Raw genomic sequence first — 21,086 nt, 5'->3', positions numbered from 1 at the left:
GAATTTTAGGAAATTTTAGGCTAGCTAATTGGACTATTGCCTATATGTTGGATCATGTTATGTTGTCTACTTATTTTTCGCTACTTTCGTCCTAAAAAAGGCTGCTTGGGATCCAGTGAAAGATCTGGTTCACTATCATTTCATTTATCTTATGATAATTTCTTGGTTTTTCCAGCATCCGCCAATATTACTGCTCCCCCAAGTTCATGTGCTCCGGGAGAAGTGCAATGACTCACCTTGCCCAAAAAACTATATATATATATATATATATATATACACATATGTATTTTCAAGATGAAAACGAAGCACAAATGGTCTTCATAATTTACTTCGTCGATGTTTGCCGCGAAAGTCATTGGGGGAGCTTCGACGAAGAGAGGATGCGTGATAAATGGAGAGGAAGCATGAGGCAAAGTCCGGATCATGAATACGTACTGTCTACTTGTTTACTCGTGTTCGATACCCGTGGGTATATGTGTCCTATGTTTACATACCTATCCGGAGCCGACACACCTTAAGAAGCCGTGGACATTTTTAGGTAACAAATAAATACCCAACCAAAATGACCAACTGACACTCCAATACCTCCGTGAGCAGATACTATTGATAGAAATATGTGTTTAATTGCATATACCTGCTCGCATTGTCTAAAAATTCTCAGCTGGCTAGCACGAGTCCAATTATACACTCTGCCTATTTTTACTAGAAATTATAATTAACTGGTTAAGTTATCGAGCGCTTAGGCACACGGTAGGCGCCATCGCAGCAGTGATCGAAGTTATAGGCCTCTAAACAAGGAAATAGCTAAAACAAGAATCGAATGTGTAGCATAAGCGGTTGCCTGACTGGATACTCTTCGTTTAGTTACCTGTGTGGTGACCTATTTTTTTTTTTTCTTAATGTTTTTTTAATATAATTTTGTCATGTTTCGTCAGCGTAACCTCATCCAAATAACGTCTAGCATTATCTTAGCATGTAGAGAAAAAGATGACGGTTGTCTGCAGCCATGCGGCTACGAAACATTATTACCATACACTTATTGATGCTGTTCAGTGTGTTTATGCTTTTGACGCTCGCCGATTTTGTTTTAATTTCAGAAGCAGCATCGGCCGCGAAATGGCTTCGAAGCGGAAGTCGATCCCCAGCAAGCTTCCGGCGGAGGCTGATTGCGACAAGGAACGAATTGTCACTGCTGACGGCAGTGGCGGCGGTAATGGGGAACCGGTGGCGATCACGCTCGCGACTTCCACACGCGAAAGGGTAAGCAAACGCTGCCGCTCAGCTCTATGTTGAGTGACCTACAAGCTCACAGAGGGATTTGACATGAAAGACGGTGGCATTCATGATCTCCTGTTCCCTTTGTGCGCCTTGAAGGAGGACAGAAGGATAGACTGAATATAGATAGAAGCAGTTGCTGCGGCATAATGGGTTCGTGAGTATTTGTGGGCGCTTTTATGTGTACCCAATATTTGAAATGTGCTCGAGCAATATTATACACACATGAAAAGATGAAAAAGACGAAGGGACTACCGGAACGCAGACCAAGCATGGGGTCGCGGCGACTCGAACGCTGTGCGGGAATCGCGGGTGTATCGGGCAGTTGCTAAGAGTGTGTCTTTTCTTTCTGACGTTTGCTTTTATAATAAACAGACAGAAAGATCGAAGGATAAGCATTATATATATATATATATATATATATATACAGGGTACATAGAGCATACAAAAAAGTTTTTCAATTCCGGCTTTTAGAGCAAACAGCTCGAACGCTACTTTATTACATTACGATTTGTAGCGCCCACACACATCTAATACATACATAGATGCCAAGCTGATACACGCGCACACACACACACACACGCACGCACGCACGCACGCACGCACGCAAAGCTTTTAGCTTATTCTAGATGGGGTCATTGTGGATAACAGCTGCAGTGCCATCACACATCGACAGCACCTATAGCGCCTTCCAGAAGTGAACAAACAGAAAGTCCTCGGACAGATGTGTTAACGAGTTTATTGATTTTCGGTTCTCCCGTTCTCTCTCCCTGTGTTTCATTCTCGTCCTGCGTATAATCTCCTTTTTTCCGCTCATTCTTTATTTCGGCTACTTTCTCCGGGAACTCTTTAAACTTCGAGAGAATCGAGCGTTTCTAGTAGGCCTATATGCCAAATGGCAGCCTTGGAATCCTTATCGACCAGCTTCGTGAATCTTGGTTATTGACGCGTTCAGTTTCATCTGTGCGCTGTTATCATTCTGAGTAGAAAAAGCTTTACCGCCGCCGTTAACGGGCAACGCTAGAGGCATCATAGCTTATGCTATCTGGAGAGACAAAAAGCTGTTATCACTGTTAAAATGAATGAACCAGGCTATATAGCTATGTAACCGCTACTCGGTGCGGCGATAGAGATTTAGACAAGGCAAGGCAAGAGCGTCTAAGACGCACTTAAGAATACCTAAATGCTTGGCGCTGGCGCGCCCATGTGCTGATTCGCGATCCCGGTATAGAGGGGAGTAAATGCGGTCGACGACACAGACAAGCGAATGTTTTTTTTGCTCAAGAGAAATCAACATAGAAAAGAATCATCTAACGACAAACATCGGTGTGTGTCCCTTTGAGTTTTCGAAAGCCTATCGGTCGTTTGTCGAGACAGGCAGAAAAAGGAAATGCTGAAACCGTCTCGAACTTTCGTTAGGCACATCGTATTAAGCCTAACATTTCGATAGAATAAGCTAGGTTAGTATTGGTAGTTCATTCAACCTTTGGTTGACTAGTGACGTGAACACGCGCGCTCGCTACCCAGACAATCCGGAGCAGCTGCAACGTATCTCTCAATTTGCTGGAAAGTGTCAAACTGTTCTCTTCTAAAATATGCTACCGCTACTATCAGCTCGGATAGAAGAAAAAGTAGCTTTTCATCAACTTCTATTGGGTCGTATTGCGATTAAAAGCGGCTGCAACCAACAATAACACGGTAACGAAACGTAGAGGGCACAATTCAATCAGCTGACGCGTCTCTTTTCCAAGTCTAACCTTATTGCCATGTACACGATTCGGTCGGCAATCCAATTGGTGGTCGGGCGATTGTCGACGTGTCGTCCGTTCGCTCGTACCATCGAAGCGTCGCACTAGAATCGTACCTCCATACAGTCCTGGCAATTACTTCTATATCTTCCGCGATTCTGCCAAAAGGTCGAAGGTCACTGCCTATCGTCTGCGGCGGCAAACCTATCTTCTCTAGAGCCGTTATATTGCGCTTGTCGTCGTCGTCTCTCTGCTACTTCTATTGTAATTGTCGATTTGGTGGCCTTTTTACTGGTCGCCTATGTCGTTCTTCATCGGATTTCAAATATCAATAAATGAGTGTGAAACTACTTTGAAGAGATGTTCACTCATTTAATGTGAATCCTGTGGGATCGATGCTAACGCCAACTGAAACACAATATAATCCAAGCCCTTCTTTTGATCTAATAACAAAAAAATGATAGCATTCGGCTTGCTTTTTTACTACTATGTCGATATATTAGTGCTTTAAGTCTACGATGACGATTGTTAACTGTTAACATGACTAGTCAGAGGATGCTGCAGGATAAGTAGGGAACGCTACACGTATACAAGGTACATTGCACACACAGCACTGGGTCCCACACCTAGTACATTAACAATAGCCACTTCGTGAAGCCTTATTTCGTCTCACCGACAGTATGATATACAGGACGGGGCTACGACGTTTCGCTACAATTTACGGAACATCACTTCTGAAGTCGTACTACATTGGACGTGTTTCTAGTACTAATGAAGAGGTAATGGCACCGCCGACACCAGCTAACCCGTGAGCTCGCTTTTTATCTCGAAGCAAAAAGGAAGATTCATCATTGTGTGGCTCAACTTTTCCCTCTCGTTCCATCCCTGATACGTAGCTTTGTTCCAGAATTTGACTATTCGGTGCTCGCCTATGGGCTTGTTTTTGTTACCCTAACGTTATTGTTGTTTCTGCTGCCGCCAACGACAAGCGCTGATCAGAATCCGCACAGTCTATCAAAATGTCCCATTAACGCAACTATTAATCCCTATATTTTTCTAGCTTTGTATTCGTCAACGCTGTTAGCCGCCACTAACTACTAGCCTGCCCTGTCGCTGTTTCGCTCTGCGTTGAGCGCGTACTCTTTTTTTTTTTTTTTTTCGAATCATCGATTTGTTCAATATTTGACCGTCTTACATTGCTTTCGCATCGCACATATTAAAGGGAAAGACAACAGCATCACGGCCTGGTGAACACTCTGAAGCAAAATCGACGACAAACCCCGCGTGGCGTAGCGCCGCTGCGAGGAGGCGACATGGTGGCAGCACCAGCGACCGTTTTGTATTCTCATTACTATAACAACGTTCTACTGTTCCGGCTTCTGGTTAATTTGTCATTTACTTCTTCGTCTGGTTCCTTTTTTGCGTCTAGCGTACTACAAGCGTATGACAACAACTAATGATACAGGCTACAAAAGTAGAAAGGCAAAGGAAAAGCGGACATCGGGCCTGTTAGGAAACAACCGCGACGATCATGCGATTATCACGTTGAACCCTAACGTACAACCTTTTGTTATCGTACACACTTTTCGCAGCATGGGCCCATTTATAGATTTACCTATTTGATTGTAGTCTTAAACGTAAACGTTTGTTCACTGTCTCCTCTGCAGACAGCCAAGATGGCGTTACTTTAAATGGTAATACTGTCGTATGTGGTAATAGTTACGGCCACTTTTCTCGAGCGAGCATCAATCATTGCGGTTACAAAGACAGTTTACCTTATATTGGGATCACTATGCCTATTTAGGTATAGCAAAAGTAATAGTTGTTTTTCGAATGCGGTCCTACTGCTGGAACCTTTTGGCTTCTGCACAATAGTTTGCGATGCTTTTTGAACCCGCTCAACCATAGCGAGCCAAGCAGTGCCAGCAGCAGACGATGTTTTGGTAAATCGCAAGAAATTGGAATCATTTTTATGTGGGCGTTGGCTTGGATCGTCGCCTGGTAGAGCTGTTACTTACAATGAGCGATTATTTAAGGTTGATGATGCTGTTCCCTTTGTTTGCCTGCCTGCCTGCCTGGATGCTATATGGTAAACAATAACGGAGACGTTTAAAAGCGCTCGTTCGTCGACGAGTGCGCAAATAACAGGGAAATGAGGTACTGATGATGTGAAAACTAATCCTGATCGTTGGCTGGTCGAACGAAGAGTCGCGCGGGGAGAGATGGCGGTATTACAGTCCGCATAACTTATATGCCCACTCGCGAACAGGACGTCGGATGAAGGGAAAAATAAGACGGGATTACTTGTAGAGATGGTACGAAGCTATGAAATCATATGGTACGGCGTCTTGGCATTGGAGAGCGTGATCAAATCTTTGTAGTTCGTCCCCTTTACATATAAACATCAGGTTGCATTGTACATGATAAATGAGTGCAGCACCTTTAAAAGTTTTGTTAAGATAAGAATTTTATTTTTTACAATTAAGGCAAATATAATGGTATATAATAAACAATGATAGTATATAATAAATACAATAATCTTTCAACTTAGTTTGAGCAACGATTGTTAAGGACAGGCATGTAATATGTTTAAGGTCTGAGTAATCGTTCGCGAACTACTTCATTCTTTAAGCGTGCCGCCAAAAAAATGTATAGTCCTGCCAATGAATCTTCCGTGCGTATGATGATGATGATGATGATGCGTCTATGTGTGTAATAGTTACTTTAATTCGGCCTGAAGTGTTTAAACGTTCGCGGTGAGCAAGTGGGTATTTTGTGGAACGGACGGTCGACTCCATATGATAGCAATGTACTCTCTCGTAAATTGTCCATATTAACCTCATGCTAGCAGGTCTAGTTATGTGGCCGTCAAAAAGATACTTTATTATAATAGTCTGACTCAATAATAACCCATCCTATCCGTTTTTCATTGCTTATGAATAAGAATTGGAAGCAGACAAACAAACAAACCAACAGAACTTCGCCGTCTACGTGTCTTCAACACGAACTGTTATTGAGATATATACGAATCTAACGCGACTACGATTATAATCCTACTACTTCGCTAGCGAACAGCCATTTGCTAAAGGTACCCCTGCTTGCGCTACGATATTATCCATACGCGTGACAAACTCTTTGATTGCGGTGAAATTACAGTTCAAAGAACTCTAGACAAATCTGCGTACCCTAGAAAAGAGTGTAACAGAAACAAAACAAGATGTAGCCTTCAAGACATAATAGTCAAACAATTATTACCTGGCCTATCATAGGTCGCGGCAGTGTTTTAACTAAATTTCATTGTTTGTTTGTTTGGATCAATGAAGGGTACGGTTACTTTTAGCTACGGCAGCCTTCGGAATGACCGTCCAGTTGGCTAGTTAGTTGTTGGCCATCGATGCCTTCCTGAGGACCTATTTGTCTGCGCGTTTCGCTCGTACCGATTTCGAACACAACAAGGGACAGACAGCTTCCACGCAAATCCTCTGGATGCTCCTGATTCTCAGCCTCCCCGAGCATCAAACGACACTACCCCGCGTGAATGAGCTCTTACGAAACTTCTCTTTATACCTCTTCGTTTTAATAGGAAATAACCGAATAAATAAAGCAGGCCGTTTCTCGGGTCGCATGACTAATTTTGTATTGATGTTTCTTTCACGCTAATTGTCATGTACGAGATAATGCCTCTGTGTTCATTATTGAAAATCTTCATTAATCTTCTACAATTTTGGGATCATTTTATCGGGCTAACAACGTACACGACGACAGAAGGTGTACTGAAGTCGTATGATTAACGCCATCAGTGGTAATAGTACGACCACAGTTACTGAGTGAAACAAAGATATATCTTCGTGTTGACTTTTTAGATGCCTAGCTATACATATACAATACGTCACTGCGTATTGGCTTTGAATGCTGGTCTCCTTTGTTAACGTAAATCAGTAGTAGTTCTCTGTTTTTCAACTAAATAACTCTATGACCCAATCACATTGTAAGCGACCCACTGAGTTTCATAACAATCATTTCAGGGCAAAGGATTGCCAACTTGGACCATTCGTTACCTTTATCGTCGGTTACATCCAGTAAGCACTAAGTAAGGACAATATTACGCAAATCGAAGAAAAATGAAAAACATCTGATCCAATTCAGGGTTCACGGCCCAGATAGCCCTTACACACACATAGAGTATAGAAAAGCGGACGTGCACATAAAGAATAAAGGTGGCTTGTAGAATTTCGTGCAGCACGCAACAGCTCATATTTAGAATGAATCGATGCTGCGGTTCCGTTCATAGATTTGTCTCAAACACAATAATATATAAATTTCGGGCGATATAACAACTAGGTTCCACTACAATGAAAGATGTTTGCTTATGATTGCTTTTCGTCGTCCGTTATCCGCCGTCCCAACGGTATATTCTGCTGTCATAGCAACGCTGTCTTCTATGTGCTGTCTTCATTTTGACTATTAACACCACAACTTCTAACAGCAATCCTCACCAGGTAACCGTTTTCAACATTTTATTTTTTAGTCTCGACGCTAGCAAGCATTGCCTGTTGGCCTGACCCCCTTACCGTTTGAATTTAGTCGCTTTTCTCTAATCTAATTTATGCGACCGTAATGTAACAAGGGGCACTACGCAGTGAACGGCGTGCGAACCAGTGAGTCAAGCATTTGCCAAAATGACTTCAACTTCACGATTCAATCACTCTGATCGATGTACAAAAAAAATAGCCCCCTAAAAATCGAGCCGATACTTTGTACGCACGAACGCAGACGTATTGATGACACCTAACAAAAACCTAGTTCGAAAAGTCAAATGTTTCGTTTTTTAATATTTATATGTATAATTTTTCGCAATTGCTGCTATCGTGTTCACTAATGATTGCTATTTAATATAGCTTCATATTCGGTCATGTACAGCAGGAATGACGGCTAGAGAAGTAGCGATCCTCAATATTTCGCGCATCTACCTGTTATCGTCTGGAGCGGGTTCATTTTATCTTCAGCATCGTCATAGTTCGTGTGTACGATGTGGCGTTTCTAATATAGTAAAACACGAATGTCTTCGTTACTGTTGTCTAATTGCACTGGCCATCGCTCGTTGACTGCTATACCAATAACGCTTAATACGAAATTAACTTGAATTGTTCGGATCATCAACCCCAACAGGCCCCATCAGCCCGACACCGTAGCGTATTCTTTAGCGGTACGGTCTGATAAAGAATTAGATCATTCACTGATCTAAGAATAGCAGCAGCAGCAGCAGCAGCAGCAGCAGCAGCAGCAGCAGCAGCAGTAGTAGCAGCAGCAGCAGCAGTAGCAGCAGCAGCAGCAGTAGCAGCAGCAGCAGCAGCAGCAGCAGCAACAGCAGCAGCAGCAGTAGTAGTAACAAAACTCCAGTCATTATAATAAATATTCTGATCGTTGTTGATGATTGTAAAATACATTGCCCGAGATACACCCAGTCGGATACAATAACCCGTCCAGGCCGACGAACGCTAGTTAGATAGTTATCAAAATATCGGACGAATACGATTTTTGGACGCAGCAAAACTAGAAGACGTCAAATAATAACAGTAACACTATGTGCAACGGAAATGGCGAAAAAAGCATCGTTCGGCGTTGTTCCATTGTTTTCGAAGTATAACGATGGCAGGAAAAGCGGCAGTCCTTACGGCGACGACGACAAAAGGGCAAAGGACAACGAGGAAGCAATGTTGCAACGCTCAGAAAGAGCAGAGCCAAAAAATTATGAAGATCATACCCTCGTTGTATCGACAAAAATCCTATATTTTTTATTAGTGAAAATAAATCTCTATTACCCCACCTGTTCCGGCGCATCAGTTGTACCTTCACGGTACAAGTAGGTTGGTTTTGTATCCTACCTAGGCCGCAAATTCTTTTCGTTTTTAAAACAAGTATCTCCTTTTCGTTCGGCTGTAAGCAATAGACACATTTCGGCGGAGTTATGCGAGCGGGGTCCTTTTTCAGTGAAGATAGAACGTCAAAGCTGTGGCCCCGTTGTTTCGATGGGCCCAGTTTGAAGGGGGTGCGCGTGCAAACGTGCTCGAGCCAGAGAGTCGAAGCACACACACACGCAGTCAAAATGAATATCTAAGTACTTATGCACGAACGAATTTTGTGGACAGAAATATGCTCAACGCCAATGACGCCCATGGCAGTCATAAGGGCACTATAGGATAGAAAGATAGAAGAAGCGCACAGATTGGCAGTTTGGCTAGGAACAAGGAGCATGTTAGAAATAGCGACAAGAAAAACCCATCGGATTTTAGCAACCCTACGAAGACAATTCTGCAGTTGTATTCATCTTTTTCGATTATGATTAGATGGCATATTTTTTCTATGACGCTTTACATCTCTCAAGTGAGTAAGTGGATTGACGGCGGCATCGGGATCGAGGTGGAACTTCTTCTTGCCGGGTTGAACGGCATAAATGGAAGAGCAGCTATCGCAACAGCAGCAACTGATAGCGAACCATGATGACGATACCAGAAGCAATGACACCAGTCTTCGGTCAGCTAATCTATTAACTGTCTGTCATTCGTCTGGGACAAGCCCATTCGACCATTTAGAAGATGGTGCCATTCTTCTTTTCCATATTGTGTTCTTCCAGCATTGGTCTATCTTACTAGAGGCTCTAAGGATGGCTTATAAAAAGTCAACGTTTTTCAGCAGTTGAAAAATTTACCCCACAACGTAGGGTTATGAGGCCTATTAAGCATTTCGTGCGAAAAATTTAGTTGTTCAACAAGGCTAAAAAAAATTCGCGTTCTATGAGAACCAGCTGTGCTCTTGATAAAAAGATCCTTCATTACCTTATCAGAGTCTCTATCGAGGTAGTTCAAGGGTGCGCACTGGTTGGTCTACAATAGGTTCTCATGAAGTTTTACCGCTCAGTGAAATGCCTGGCTTCGAATCTTGACCTGAACAGTGCGGAACTTGTAACTTGTTGCTATCTGTAATGCTTCTTAAAGCCAGAATGCGTGTACGATCATCGTGTTCATCTATGGCATTAATGGGTGAGCAAGAGCCTAATATAGGAAACAACGAGGCATATTTAGAGTTTGCAAGAAACAATCTAGGCGTCAAAGCCCTCTAATCTGTAGATGTATGTGCTGGAACTTTATTAGCGTTTATAAGTAACTTTTCTGAATCAAGGTATGCTGATTAGGGAAAACGGTATATATGGATTTCGTAAGTGTATTATGCCCCCGTTGTTTCTAACATCGAGTATCGTTAACTGATCTGTTTCAAAAACATACCGAAGTGGCGCGTAGTCTTTATACGGACAAAATATATACATATACGAGTTACTATTGCTATAAATAGCAAATTTACCTTATACCATACCATAACTTCTATATATCATTAATCAAAGGATAATGTGGTATTAGCAGATAAAACTATTTGATTTGTCGGACTAGTTTTTATTGTAGCTATGGCATCGTGAGATATCATTGCCAGCAATGGTATCAACGTACCCCTTTTACTAATACGCACCTTCTGCTACTTAAACATGCTCTTATTGATTATCAAGAACTTACCTGGCTTACCCTTTGTACATGTGGTCGAACGCTGGCTAGCTAGTACGGCAGAATAGAGTGCACTGTAAGCACATAAATACATATTCGGCACTTCAGCTTTATATAAAGGTATAATAGCTGTAGCCTTTGTTCTGCTTGTTGTTCCACAGTGGTCTTATTGTCCTCGGTAAGCTTATGCAGTCCTTGCGCGGACAGTCTGTCGCACGTCGGCCCCAATATGTGCCCCCACATAGCAGACTCATTAGCTCGTTTTTCTATGAATTCATTGTTTACTCGACGCGAGGTGGCTTGGTATGTTTTGATCGCCATCATCGACATGGCTTCGTCGTCTCCGACTGCACGCGATTGTCGTATATGATTACAAAACGAAAATATGCAATAGGTATTTGTTGCCGCCAGAGAGCGCCTAGGGAGAGCGCCAGGAAGGCGCCTCACACGGTTTTTCTACGTTTTTTTGCTACGTTCACTCGCTTAGTGTGGCTGTGTGTCTGCGAGATGGAAACGCGTTGTTCTTTTCGTAGTCGTCGTATCTTTCCTGCCGCTGCCGTTGCTACTGCTGCAATATTTCTAGATGTGTATATACTGTGGGCAAGTAAGTGTGACGGCGCATTTCGTTCCCTTGATTTGAAATCATCTGCAGGTTGCTGCCCAGACGGGAAACTCATTTGCAAGTCCGATCACTGCTCGAGCGCACACGAATGAGCGACATCTTTGCGGTGCAGCCGAAGTCATCATAGCTGTGGTGATGACTGGGCTGCTGTCACCGTCGCTTGCTAGGCCAAAGATCGAGTGCTGAATACCCAGGGATGCGGAGTCAATGCGTGTTTGTGTATCGAAAATCCTGCTGCAAGCACTTACTCACCATTGCCAGTGAATTGATCCTCCATCTAAGGTCCTACGACTTTTAGGGTTATGTACGCCGATTAGGATGCTCTCGCTAGAGCAACACCGGACAATATGCTTCCTGTAATGTAGCATAGCAAATCAACGTTCATTTAGCAAGACCCGTTATAAAGTGCAGCAATAGCAATAGTTTTTTTTCGAGACATCAGGCACTGAGCATACTCTTTACATTCCGTCACCTTAAGGTGGGATCAGTGTTCGAGGAAGACACTTGAGGATTAAAGCTGCGACACTGATTAAAGCAAGCTATGAACAATTTTCAAAAGTAATTCATTAATGCTTACATTGAGTACTATAAGTAATTCCTTTGCTTAAAACATATGTGTCCCTATCATTTTGTTACCGGCTTCGTTTATTTGTAAATCTAAGTTAGGTAATTAAAAAATGCCGAAAAATGTTTAAAGGTTTTAAAACTAGCTTATCAAGGGATACTAATTTAGAGAGCAAAATCAGCAGGGGTAAGTTAATGTGACCCATACAAATATAGACAGAAAAAGTACAAGTTATCAAATCACGTTGAGTGATTGAGAAATAGTTGAGCTAAAATAGAACAGTGGAACTGTCTTCAAGGAACCACCTCATGACACATTGAATTCTAATCGATTTACAATACCGACAAATAATAGTACCATGACAACTTACTCTAAAAGTTGTCATGGTACTATAGTACAAAGAAAGGTAGGTCATATTGAGACGTCTGCTCTGTCCAGATGGTTGGGCTACTCTGACGGACTAAATCGTGCCTGTCACTTATGTTTGGTGCTAGTTGATTGCCTCGGCTGAAATGAAGCTACACTAATTGACCATTTCCGGTCCCCTTCTGGGTTGTGGCTATTCGGTACTATTTGCCTTCGTATAATGACGATGACAATTTGGCTCGACGTACCGACAAGGGTCATTCGCTAAATTCAGCCGGTTGATTGCGGGTGGTAATCGCTTGACAACGACGGAATCGTTCCGCCATTGCTTTGTTACCTCTAGCATGGACGCGTCGTTGGCTTGTAACTGTTTTTTAACATGCTTACTCTTGTGCTTGCTCGTGCATCCAAGCAGCAGCGGCAACGGTGACGCTACCCCTCCATCCAGCTGCCGTACTGAAACGAGCGAACGGGCATCTGATCTGGCATTTTAGGGCGAACCCATAGCGTGATCATGTCTACTCTTCTAGCGAACTTCTCGAACCCGCTGAATTCTGCACGGTACAGCTTTTCTCATTTTTCTTGGTTCGACGTTTGTCTTATGTCCGTTCGCTTTTATCGCGCTTCTCGGCCCTTTTCAACAGTCTTTCCTTTTTACTACTTCACTCAGCTGATGCTGTTTCCTCTTCCGCTTGTTTTTTAAAATCTTTTGTTCGCAAGATATTTGTCTTATCGCTAGATGGATAGCCCTGACAGGAAACAACACTCAGTGGCCCAGCTTGATTAGTTGCTAAATTTAACACCTTTGACGCGGCAAAATTACTCAGTGCCACTATCGCTATGGCTCTAACCATTGGCATTGCTATTTAACATCGCCTAGCCCTGTTCATCAGTAATGCTGTCTCAGCTTTATTCTTTCAGGCTGGCCACTCCTTCAATAGGTCGTTCGGTTTGCTGTCTTTCCTTTAAGCTGTTCCTCTCTTAGCCAACTTCACGCTTTTTTAGCGGCTGGTTTTTTTTTTAACCATTCTGATAGCGAGAAGACTGACGACTTCACAAATGCAGCTGGGCAATATTTTAGTTCAATAAAAATTTCTTTGTAAATTGTTTAACTTTCTTTCTTTTATAAAATGCTTAGCTTTCTTCTATTGCTGCTGGCCTACCGGACTGAGTACGAATTATATATACGTAATGAAAATCATTAACTAGGCACCGTTGACAAAATTACGACCGGTAGAATTCCATGCGTAGGAAGACTGATTCCACGGCGAAGGCCTGAGCGGCGTTAAGTCGTCGTTCTTGTGAGTGCATGACAAGGACCCATGAAGAGGCCTGCCTAAAAGGGTTCGTCCTGAAAAATTCATTGGCGTCTGCATTCTGATCTTCCGCACTATTCTAGCCTCCTTCTTGCCCGGCTTGCTGGCTTGCCTGCTTTCCCTGGCTCTATTCTGCACAGCAGGCCTGCAGCTTAGATAGAGGGAGGCAGCTAGCTCGATTCGATTTAATGCTGCAAGGCTTCTCTTTGACGTCCGTACTCTGTAAAAGTTTCTCTCCCTCGAACAGTAGTAGCGGCGGCGGTCCTCTTTGACCTGCGTTCCATGGTCGACGGTGGCCTTATCCGTCTCCTATTGTTGAAGCTACCCTCGTCAACAGAGACCCTGTGTACGAAGGATATGGTTGATCATAGGGGGTGCAGGCCGGGGAGTCTCCATAGGAACACAATGAGGCTCGTGCGTCGTCCTGGAGGTGGAGCCAATGCCTTCCCTCCTGTTCCCTCTCCCATTGTGCCCACAATACAGGCCCAGCCCAACAGAACAGGCCCCCGGGAAAACGGCTCCTTTCCGGGTGGCCCCGTCGGTCCATCACGAAGATATGAAGCGTACTTCCACCGACACCCCCAGCCTGTGGCAATAACGTCCCTTGTGCGCCATACGTCCTATACCTTTGAGCAGGGTTTAGTGCTGAGGCCAGGCCGGGCCGGGCGGCTCAGTTGCCTGAGATCGTGTGAGGACCTATTTTTCGCCGGGGCCTTCCTCCGCCGCGCGGTCCTGTTTTGAACTAGCCGACCGATCAACTAACTTGTGCAGTGAGTGGGTGTACGCCTGGCCATTTCCCTTCTCGTATGTGGCGTTGTGTATGTGTGTGTGTGTGTGACAAAGGAGAGCGAGGGATGCCGAAGTCCTCGTATCTTGTTGGCCGTCAGGCTGCTGCTCTCTGGGTTCTGCGAAGCTTTGTACCCTCGGCCCTGATAGACAGCTAAAGCCTGATTATGGCGGGACTAGCCTGCCAGGGATTCGAAGGGAAGAACTATGGGAAGAAGTGAACAGGGAGAACCGGGATCTTTCAAGGAAACGCACACGGAGTCTTTCGGGGGTTCTGGGCTAACGAAGGATCAGGCCGATCTTAGTCCAACGAACAGAGCAGAAGTACGGTAGGGGCTAGGGATAAGGGAGTGTAGGGATGCAGGACGTAGAAACGAAAAGGCAGCAGCAGTTCGGCAAACGGAGCCCGTCCAGGAGAAGAGGGAGCCGCTTTGCCGGGGCCCATGGCTGATAGCGGAGGAGTGGCTGCTGTCGTGCCGATGTTGGCTGTGGCAGATCGACCTACTGTGCAGACGGCGGAGTGTGGCGCGACGCCAGCGGTAGCGACCGAAGCCGGTCGGAGCTGCTCTAGCAGTGCCGCCAGCCACTGTTGAAGAGCGATCCCTTTTTCCCTCCTTCTATGTTTCCATCCGGCGCGCTATCTCATCCAGAGAGAAGAGTCGTCGTTGAGGAAATGTCGATCGACACCGAAAAGAAACATCCTATAGCTCGGGGAACGGCGGGTCTTAGTTACTTATTCGACCCTCTACAGCAGAAACAGCAGCGATATCACAAGGAGAAAAAAAGGAGGGGACACCTAGGTGGTTGGGTTTTCTGGTCAGGTTTAGCCCGTGCAAAGCCAAAAAAGAAGAAGAGAAACCTAAGAAACCAAGAGGCATCGCCGAGAAGTTCGATGCGCTACCCCTGCTACCGTGGCTGCAACATATAACGCACACACACGCACAGTGACGATGCGGGTAGAGAGTGCAGTGAGGCACAAGATGACGAGAGGAAAAGTCTAGGCAAGAGAAGAGGAGTTGCCAGGACGGTGGAGCCGTAGCCAAGCAAAATGAGTCTGCGGTGCCCGGTAGCATGGCGAGTCTTAATGCCGCACCAACAACAGTAGTGGGTCCTGTAAAGCTGAAGCAGCAATGATGGCGGTGGAAGCCTGTTCAGGCCATCTTTCTTCCCGAACGGAGGGCATTTGGTAATAACACATGTTACTCAATTTCGTAGTTGTCGCTGCCACCTCCTGCTATTACTACAACGACTGCAGCGCTTTAGCGGGTACAAGGAATATAGAATATATATGTATGTGGTTAAATAGAAGACGATACAACTTTTAGTTTATTATTTTTGTCCTTTGTCAATTTTGCTTATCTTTCTTTATGAGAAATTAACTTCATGTATTTGATCTTGTTGTTGCTGCTGCAGTTGAGCGAGTCGGAAGACTGGAGTGAATCCGACCACGAAATGGCCATTCAACTTGCAAGGTAAGAGAAAATATGGACGGAAAAAAGAGGTAAACATTCAAACAGCTGTTCTAATTGGGTTAGACGGAAACTGAAAACAGAGGAAAAATAATTTGCGTTTATATGTTACACCGAGTTTTTTTTAGAAACGTTACATACCGATATGTGTTTAGGAGAAAGCACCTGCTATACACGCAAACTATATTTGATTCTGAAGCCTCATTTTAAGCAGTTCGCAGAAACTGGGTCGCAAACTTTATTTGAAAGTTTGCACTTTTTTTTTTTGTATTCCATTGCATAATCACATTTACCCTATTCGTTTAATCGAAACAGGCGCTCGTGAAAAAAAAATGTCCACAATCGACTTAAGACCAGCTTACCAGTAGATGGGCTGTTGGATCATTGAGATAGACAAGAGTATGCTGTCTCTTGCTGTTTTTAATCATACTCAAAAAGTTCAAAAAAGGCCAGAAATCGATATAAAAGTTGAGATGTTTCCTTTCGTGAATGTAACCTGTGTACATATCGTCTTCTTTCTGCTTCATTCAAGCTAATGTCCCTTCGTCTTCGTATAATTATAATCATACTTTGTTTGGTCCAATGTTATCTCCTATGGCAAACTACTTGCGGCATTGTCGAATGCTACCAATGTTTTTGCCATTGCGTGGAACCTACTTTGCTCCTGGGCTCACACGAAAAGGCCCATCGTATCCGCTATTAACAGTTTGTTGGGAGACAAATCGTGTTGGCTAAGGGCCATTCATTGTACACACTTCTGTATAAGCCACAACCGCATACAGCGAGCATGCTCAGCTTTTATCGCAGCTCCGCCCCTGGTTCTATTGTTCGCGTCAGCCTGTTTCTGTTATCGTTTGTATTGTTGTTACTCAAACACGACAAACACGAGTTAGAGAGACAGAACAACAAAGATACCGCAGGGAAACGGTGAAGCGGGAGGCAGCTGAAGAAACAACATCAGGCAATTACGACGACTGTCGTCTCAAGTGCAAAGGAAGGAAACAAACCATGTAATTTACTACTTTCGCTTACATTGTTATTGTGATACAATGAGCACCTTGGATAACACAATGCCCTCCCGATCTACGCGCTTTTGTTGCCCCATTGCCTTTCTGGCTGTCAGTATGCCGCTAACGAGCCATTGTGTTAAGCGTAAAACGAGCAGCCGTTGACGCAAGTTAAAAGGCCGTTGCGTCACGGTCCGTGAACCGCGTGGGAATTCGGCCGATAACAATGAAAAGTACCGTTATAACGGTAGAGTTTCATGTAATGTATAGAACCATATTGAAATAGTAGAAAAATTATCAAAATCCTAGGGCTAGCAGACGGCCATTGTGCGGATCAATTTACGGATGACTGATCGAAACATGAGCAGTCTCGAACGCTAAAAATATTAATTTTTCTCAAAGCTAACCACTGTAAAGTAGCACATATGATGGCTCCATACTCTATCCGCCTGGCTCACTCGATTCATCTTCTATTTAAGCAATCCACTGGATGCGATACGGCGTTCAGCTATATGAAGATCTATTAACGTATTCTATTGTAATGCCGCTGCAATGATCCGGCAGATATCGTTAGTTCCCTGATTGTCTTCGGGTTGTTGACACCCTGCCTAGGTCGATTATGAGCGTCTTTTGTGCACGGCTTATAATATCGTCCGTGTGTTCCGACATCAATCCGCCATAGTCCATGGCACCGGCTGCGTAGGTGTCAATAATAATAAAATAGTACTAGCAGCAGCAGCAGCAGCATATTCTTTCGTACTCGCTTGTTCGTCCGTACCGGTTTCTTGCCTAATAATGGTCAGCGACGTCACATCGATGTAAAGACATGATAGAAGAAAATAGGTGACAAGCCACTGCGAATCAATATCAGTACGTATGCCTCCATTGATCGAAAACGAAGAAATCCAAAGTCGTTCTTAGAATAGGACACAAGAACAGCCTGTATAATGATGGGCGCATACGAATGCAGATATGCCGTCAAGACACTGTTCTGTGTTTACTCCTTCCACAATTGTCTCGTCTTCTCGATAAATCAACGAGGATCTTCATTGATGCGCAAATAATATCGATGATAATGAATCAAACAGTAGAGTGGACGTCCGTAGATTTGATGATATAACATTGTCAGCGTAAAAGATTATCACTTTAATTCGGTATTAGGAATTCAGCTAACAATTCAGCCTTGGTGAGAATACGAATATTACTGAGCCTGTTAGGTAGGCTAATAAGGAAGGACAAACGTTTGTTCCAATGTTCTGCGCAACGCTAGCGCTATTCGTTCAGCAACCACCAAAATGTTGCTGATATTTCAGTATGTAACGCCCGTTCCCTTATTAGGCTTTCCTTGTTGAAAAGCGAGAGGTGCCATGGTTGTTGATTGTCCGACCTGGCATGGGCTGGCTTAATTTTTTCCAATGAAAACCTTTAGAGACAGAACGTTATCAAATATTGCTAGCAAATGACGCTGGATACGTTACAAAGACGATGTCACTTAGGCGATCTAACATCGGATACGTGTGCCATAACTTTAGATTCGTTTAAAAATCATTGTTAACTTTTCTTTTTTTCAGCAGCCCTATGAGGGTTCCTTTCAACGGGTCTCCCCTCGAGCTTAATGTAAACCTAAATAACCTGGACGCAAACCTCGCGCTACTAGAAAAACAACGCCTACTAACCGAAATGATTAGCCAACTTCAACGACATTTCGAAGGAAAATTAGTAAGTTGTTGTTACGTTACCTAAAAATATAAAATTGGCTTATTTTTCTCACGCAAATAGAAAATCTAGATTAAGTATCTTTGACTTTGTTTTCAACTTACCTGTACGCTTCCTCTGAACCCGCTAACCGTTGAACCTTCAAACGGCAAATGGAACACAGACAAGTGTGGCTAGTAAAAAAAACGCTCAGTGGTTTCACCTAGTAGCTAATGTTCCCGTTTCGAATACACATTTTAAGTAAGCATCTGATGTTAATCGACTGTTACCTCCACGAACGAACTATCAGCTCGTCCTTGTAATTGTATTTATTTAAATATGCCACTAGTGAAGTATGAGGTTGACGCGCTCTTCCCTCGTGCTGCTAGTTCTGATTTAAATAAAGTAGCCACGGCCACAGAATGATGCTAGACATCCTCAAGCAACCTGCTCCTCCTTCTGCCTCAACCTACTTCACACACAATATCTACCGATCTATCCGTCTTACTTGCCGTTGGGGTACTGGATGTTCCATACGTACACGCGCGCTATTTCAGTGAATACCACATAAGCGTCCATGGCAGTGCAGTTAAGAGCGTGCCCACATGGATACACAACGTAGCACAGCAGATCGTGTGAACGACCGTCGGATACGGTCTTTCCGCCCCCTGATCCGAGCCCCCACTTCAGTAAACCCCTTCAACCTTTAGTCGGGGCGGGCTAGAGAAAATAAGGGAGATGTCTTTTCAAAAGAATGCGCCGGCAAACTTGATAGTGCGCCTTATTATTAATCTCTTTGTGTACATTGGGCAGTAGCTGGTGCTGCTGTTATATCGACTGCTAACGCTAAGCAGCATCTCCCCGTCTTCACCCATCTAGTACACGCGAATGCCTTCCCTGCCTATTCTATATCCACTCACTTTCTGCCATCGCTACTCGTGATCCCGCTGGTAAAATAGCGCTCACAGGCCGCCGGCATTCGACATCTTTATTTCCAACATACAGACAGACATACATACATATGTACATCATAATCAACAGCACTAACCGTACTTTCAGCAGCAGAAGAGCTTCGCAGTGTTGAATTCCTTTTGTAACCATGTGGGTGCGTGAGCATGTCTTTGAGCCCTGGCGATGAATGTGTGGTGCTCGAGTGAGCTAGTTAGTTGAAGTGCTGCTGCTGCTATTATATGAATGGTAGGCTTCATGGCGATGATGTGAAGTTGATGAGGGTAAAGTGTCGTTGCTGTCATTGTGGTCGTACTGGCCACCCAGAGCAATAACTGTATACGCATCGCCACATTGGATATCATGGGCATCACCACTATTGGCGTCGCTGCCGTTACCGTCAACATCGCTTTGTTTCGTCTTCGAATTGTCGTTGGCTCACTACTATAAATCTAGAACAAGATGCGTGGTTAAAAAGAATCCCAGATGTTATATATTAGAGATACTAAGCAACGCGTGGCAGCAGCTCCAGATCGGTAGGGACGGACCCAGGGGACAAAATTGTAGTTGTTGTTGTTGTTGTTGTCGTCGTTATCCGCTGGGGGGCTACTGTGGACTGGTAAAAATTACTAGACTCACACATACACGCTACACAATCACACCGACATACACTCTTTCATGTTGCAACAACTGAGAGCTGCAAAATCCCTCTATGCCGCTCGAAGTGGTGTGGCCTCCGCTATCCTGTATAGTCGACCTGGTACTTACTGGTCAGAACACACGCTACTTCTCGGTTATCCCTCGCTTTCTTCCTACTAGCAACTACTACTACATATTCTAACGAATAGAACGACGGTGGGGGTTGTAGCTAACGGAGCCGCCGCCGCCGCCGCCACAGTGGGCGATAAGAGGCACGACGAAACACCAGTCTGGTGGGGAGGAAACGGAAGGGCGGTTAGGATTCTTGGGGTTGTCATTGGCTCTTGAGGGGTGACAGTAGTGTCTTTAGCAGATCTTTTCAGTGTCAGGGGGCGACCACGACGGGGACAAGCAAAAAATAAGTCCTTTGATGTCCCTACCTTGTCTCAGGCTTCGCTCGTTGTTCCGGCTGGAGGGAGCAAAGGCTCTCTACCGTCATCATCATCCCGGACCCGCAAACGTATACTTGTATATACACACACAAACAGACAGTCAGTCGCATAGAAAAGAGATCTACGCTTATAGGTATGGCGCACGATAGGCACATACAGAAGGACGGATATACAGACGCAGGAGAAACATTGAGATGAGGTGGCTAGGAACCCTAGAGTGAGTGTAATAGCGGCGGGACAAAGTCGCAGCACGACAAACGAATGAAGACATGAGAGTTTACTTAAAATAGGGTGTCAATTTGGCGTCCGCTAGTGGAACGGCGGCGGCAGTAGCAGTATTGATGCCGATACCACTTCGCTGTTAGTGCGCGCAGTGGGTACCAGCGTCATTGGAGACTGGGAACATACTTCATGCTTCGAAGTGACGTTAACAGGGCATAACAATACGTGATAAACATAAACAAGACTGATACTCAAATACTGATTGAACTGTTACTGGTCAAAAGTGTTTTTGTTTGAAGTGGATACCAGAGCGTAATTATGAAAATTAGCTGTGGTAGAAGCGCCCAGTTACGAGTGCCATAGAATAAAATCGCCAAGTTAACTGCAGTGTGTTAATTAGATAGGTTATTTAGTAATGGAACT

General features: G+C 44.2%; 1 protein-coding gene across 4 annotated transcripts in view; it reads left to right on the top strand.

Annotated features, from left to right (window-relative positions):
- The window catches only part of LOC111249118 (uncharacterized), a 200,731-nt gene that overhangs the window by 122,763 nt on the left and 56,882 nt on the right, over nt 1-21,086 (top strand). For 3 of the 4 annotated variants that reach the window (XM_022802524.2, XM_086988489.1, XM_086988492.1), the window contains 3 exons: nt 1,098-1,260; nt 15,645-15,703; nt 18,279-18,426. In XM_022802524.2, the coding sequence (XP_022658259.1) occupies nt 1,117-1,260; nt 15,645-15,703; nt 18,279-18,426 (351 nt within the window). In that variant the 5' untranslated portion in view covers nt 1,098-1,116. Of the gene's footprint in view, nt 1-175; nt 539-1,097; nt 1,261-15,644; nt 15,704-18,278; nt 18,427-21,086 lie in introns of all 4 variants that reach the window. The other variant, XM_086988491.1, reaches the window with a different exon arrangement.

Source organism: Varroa destructor, unplaced genomic scaffold (assembly GCF_002443255.2).
Source record: "Varroa destructor unplaced genomic scaffold, Vdes_3.0 BEIS01000004.1, whole genome shotgun sequence".
Lineage (NCBI taxonomy): Eukaryota > Metazoa > Arthropoda > Arachnida > Mesostigmata > Varroidae > Varroa > Varroa destructor.
The sequence above is the reverse complement of the archived record's forward strand: the minus strand, read 5'-3'. Positions and strand labels throughout refer to the sequence as shown.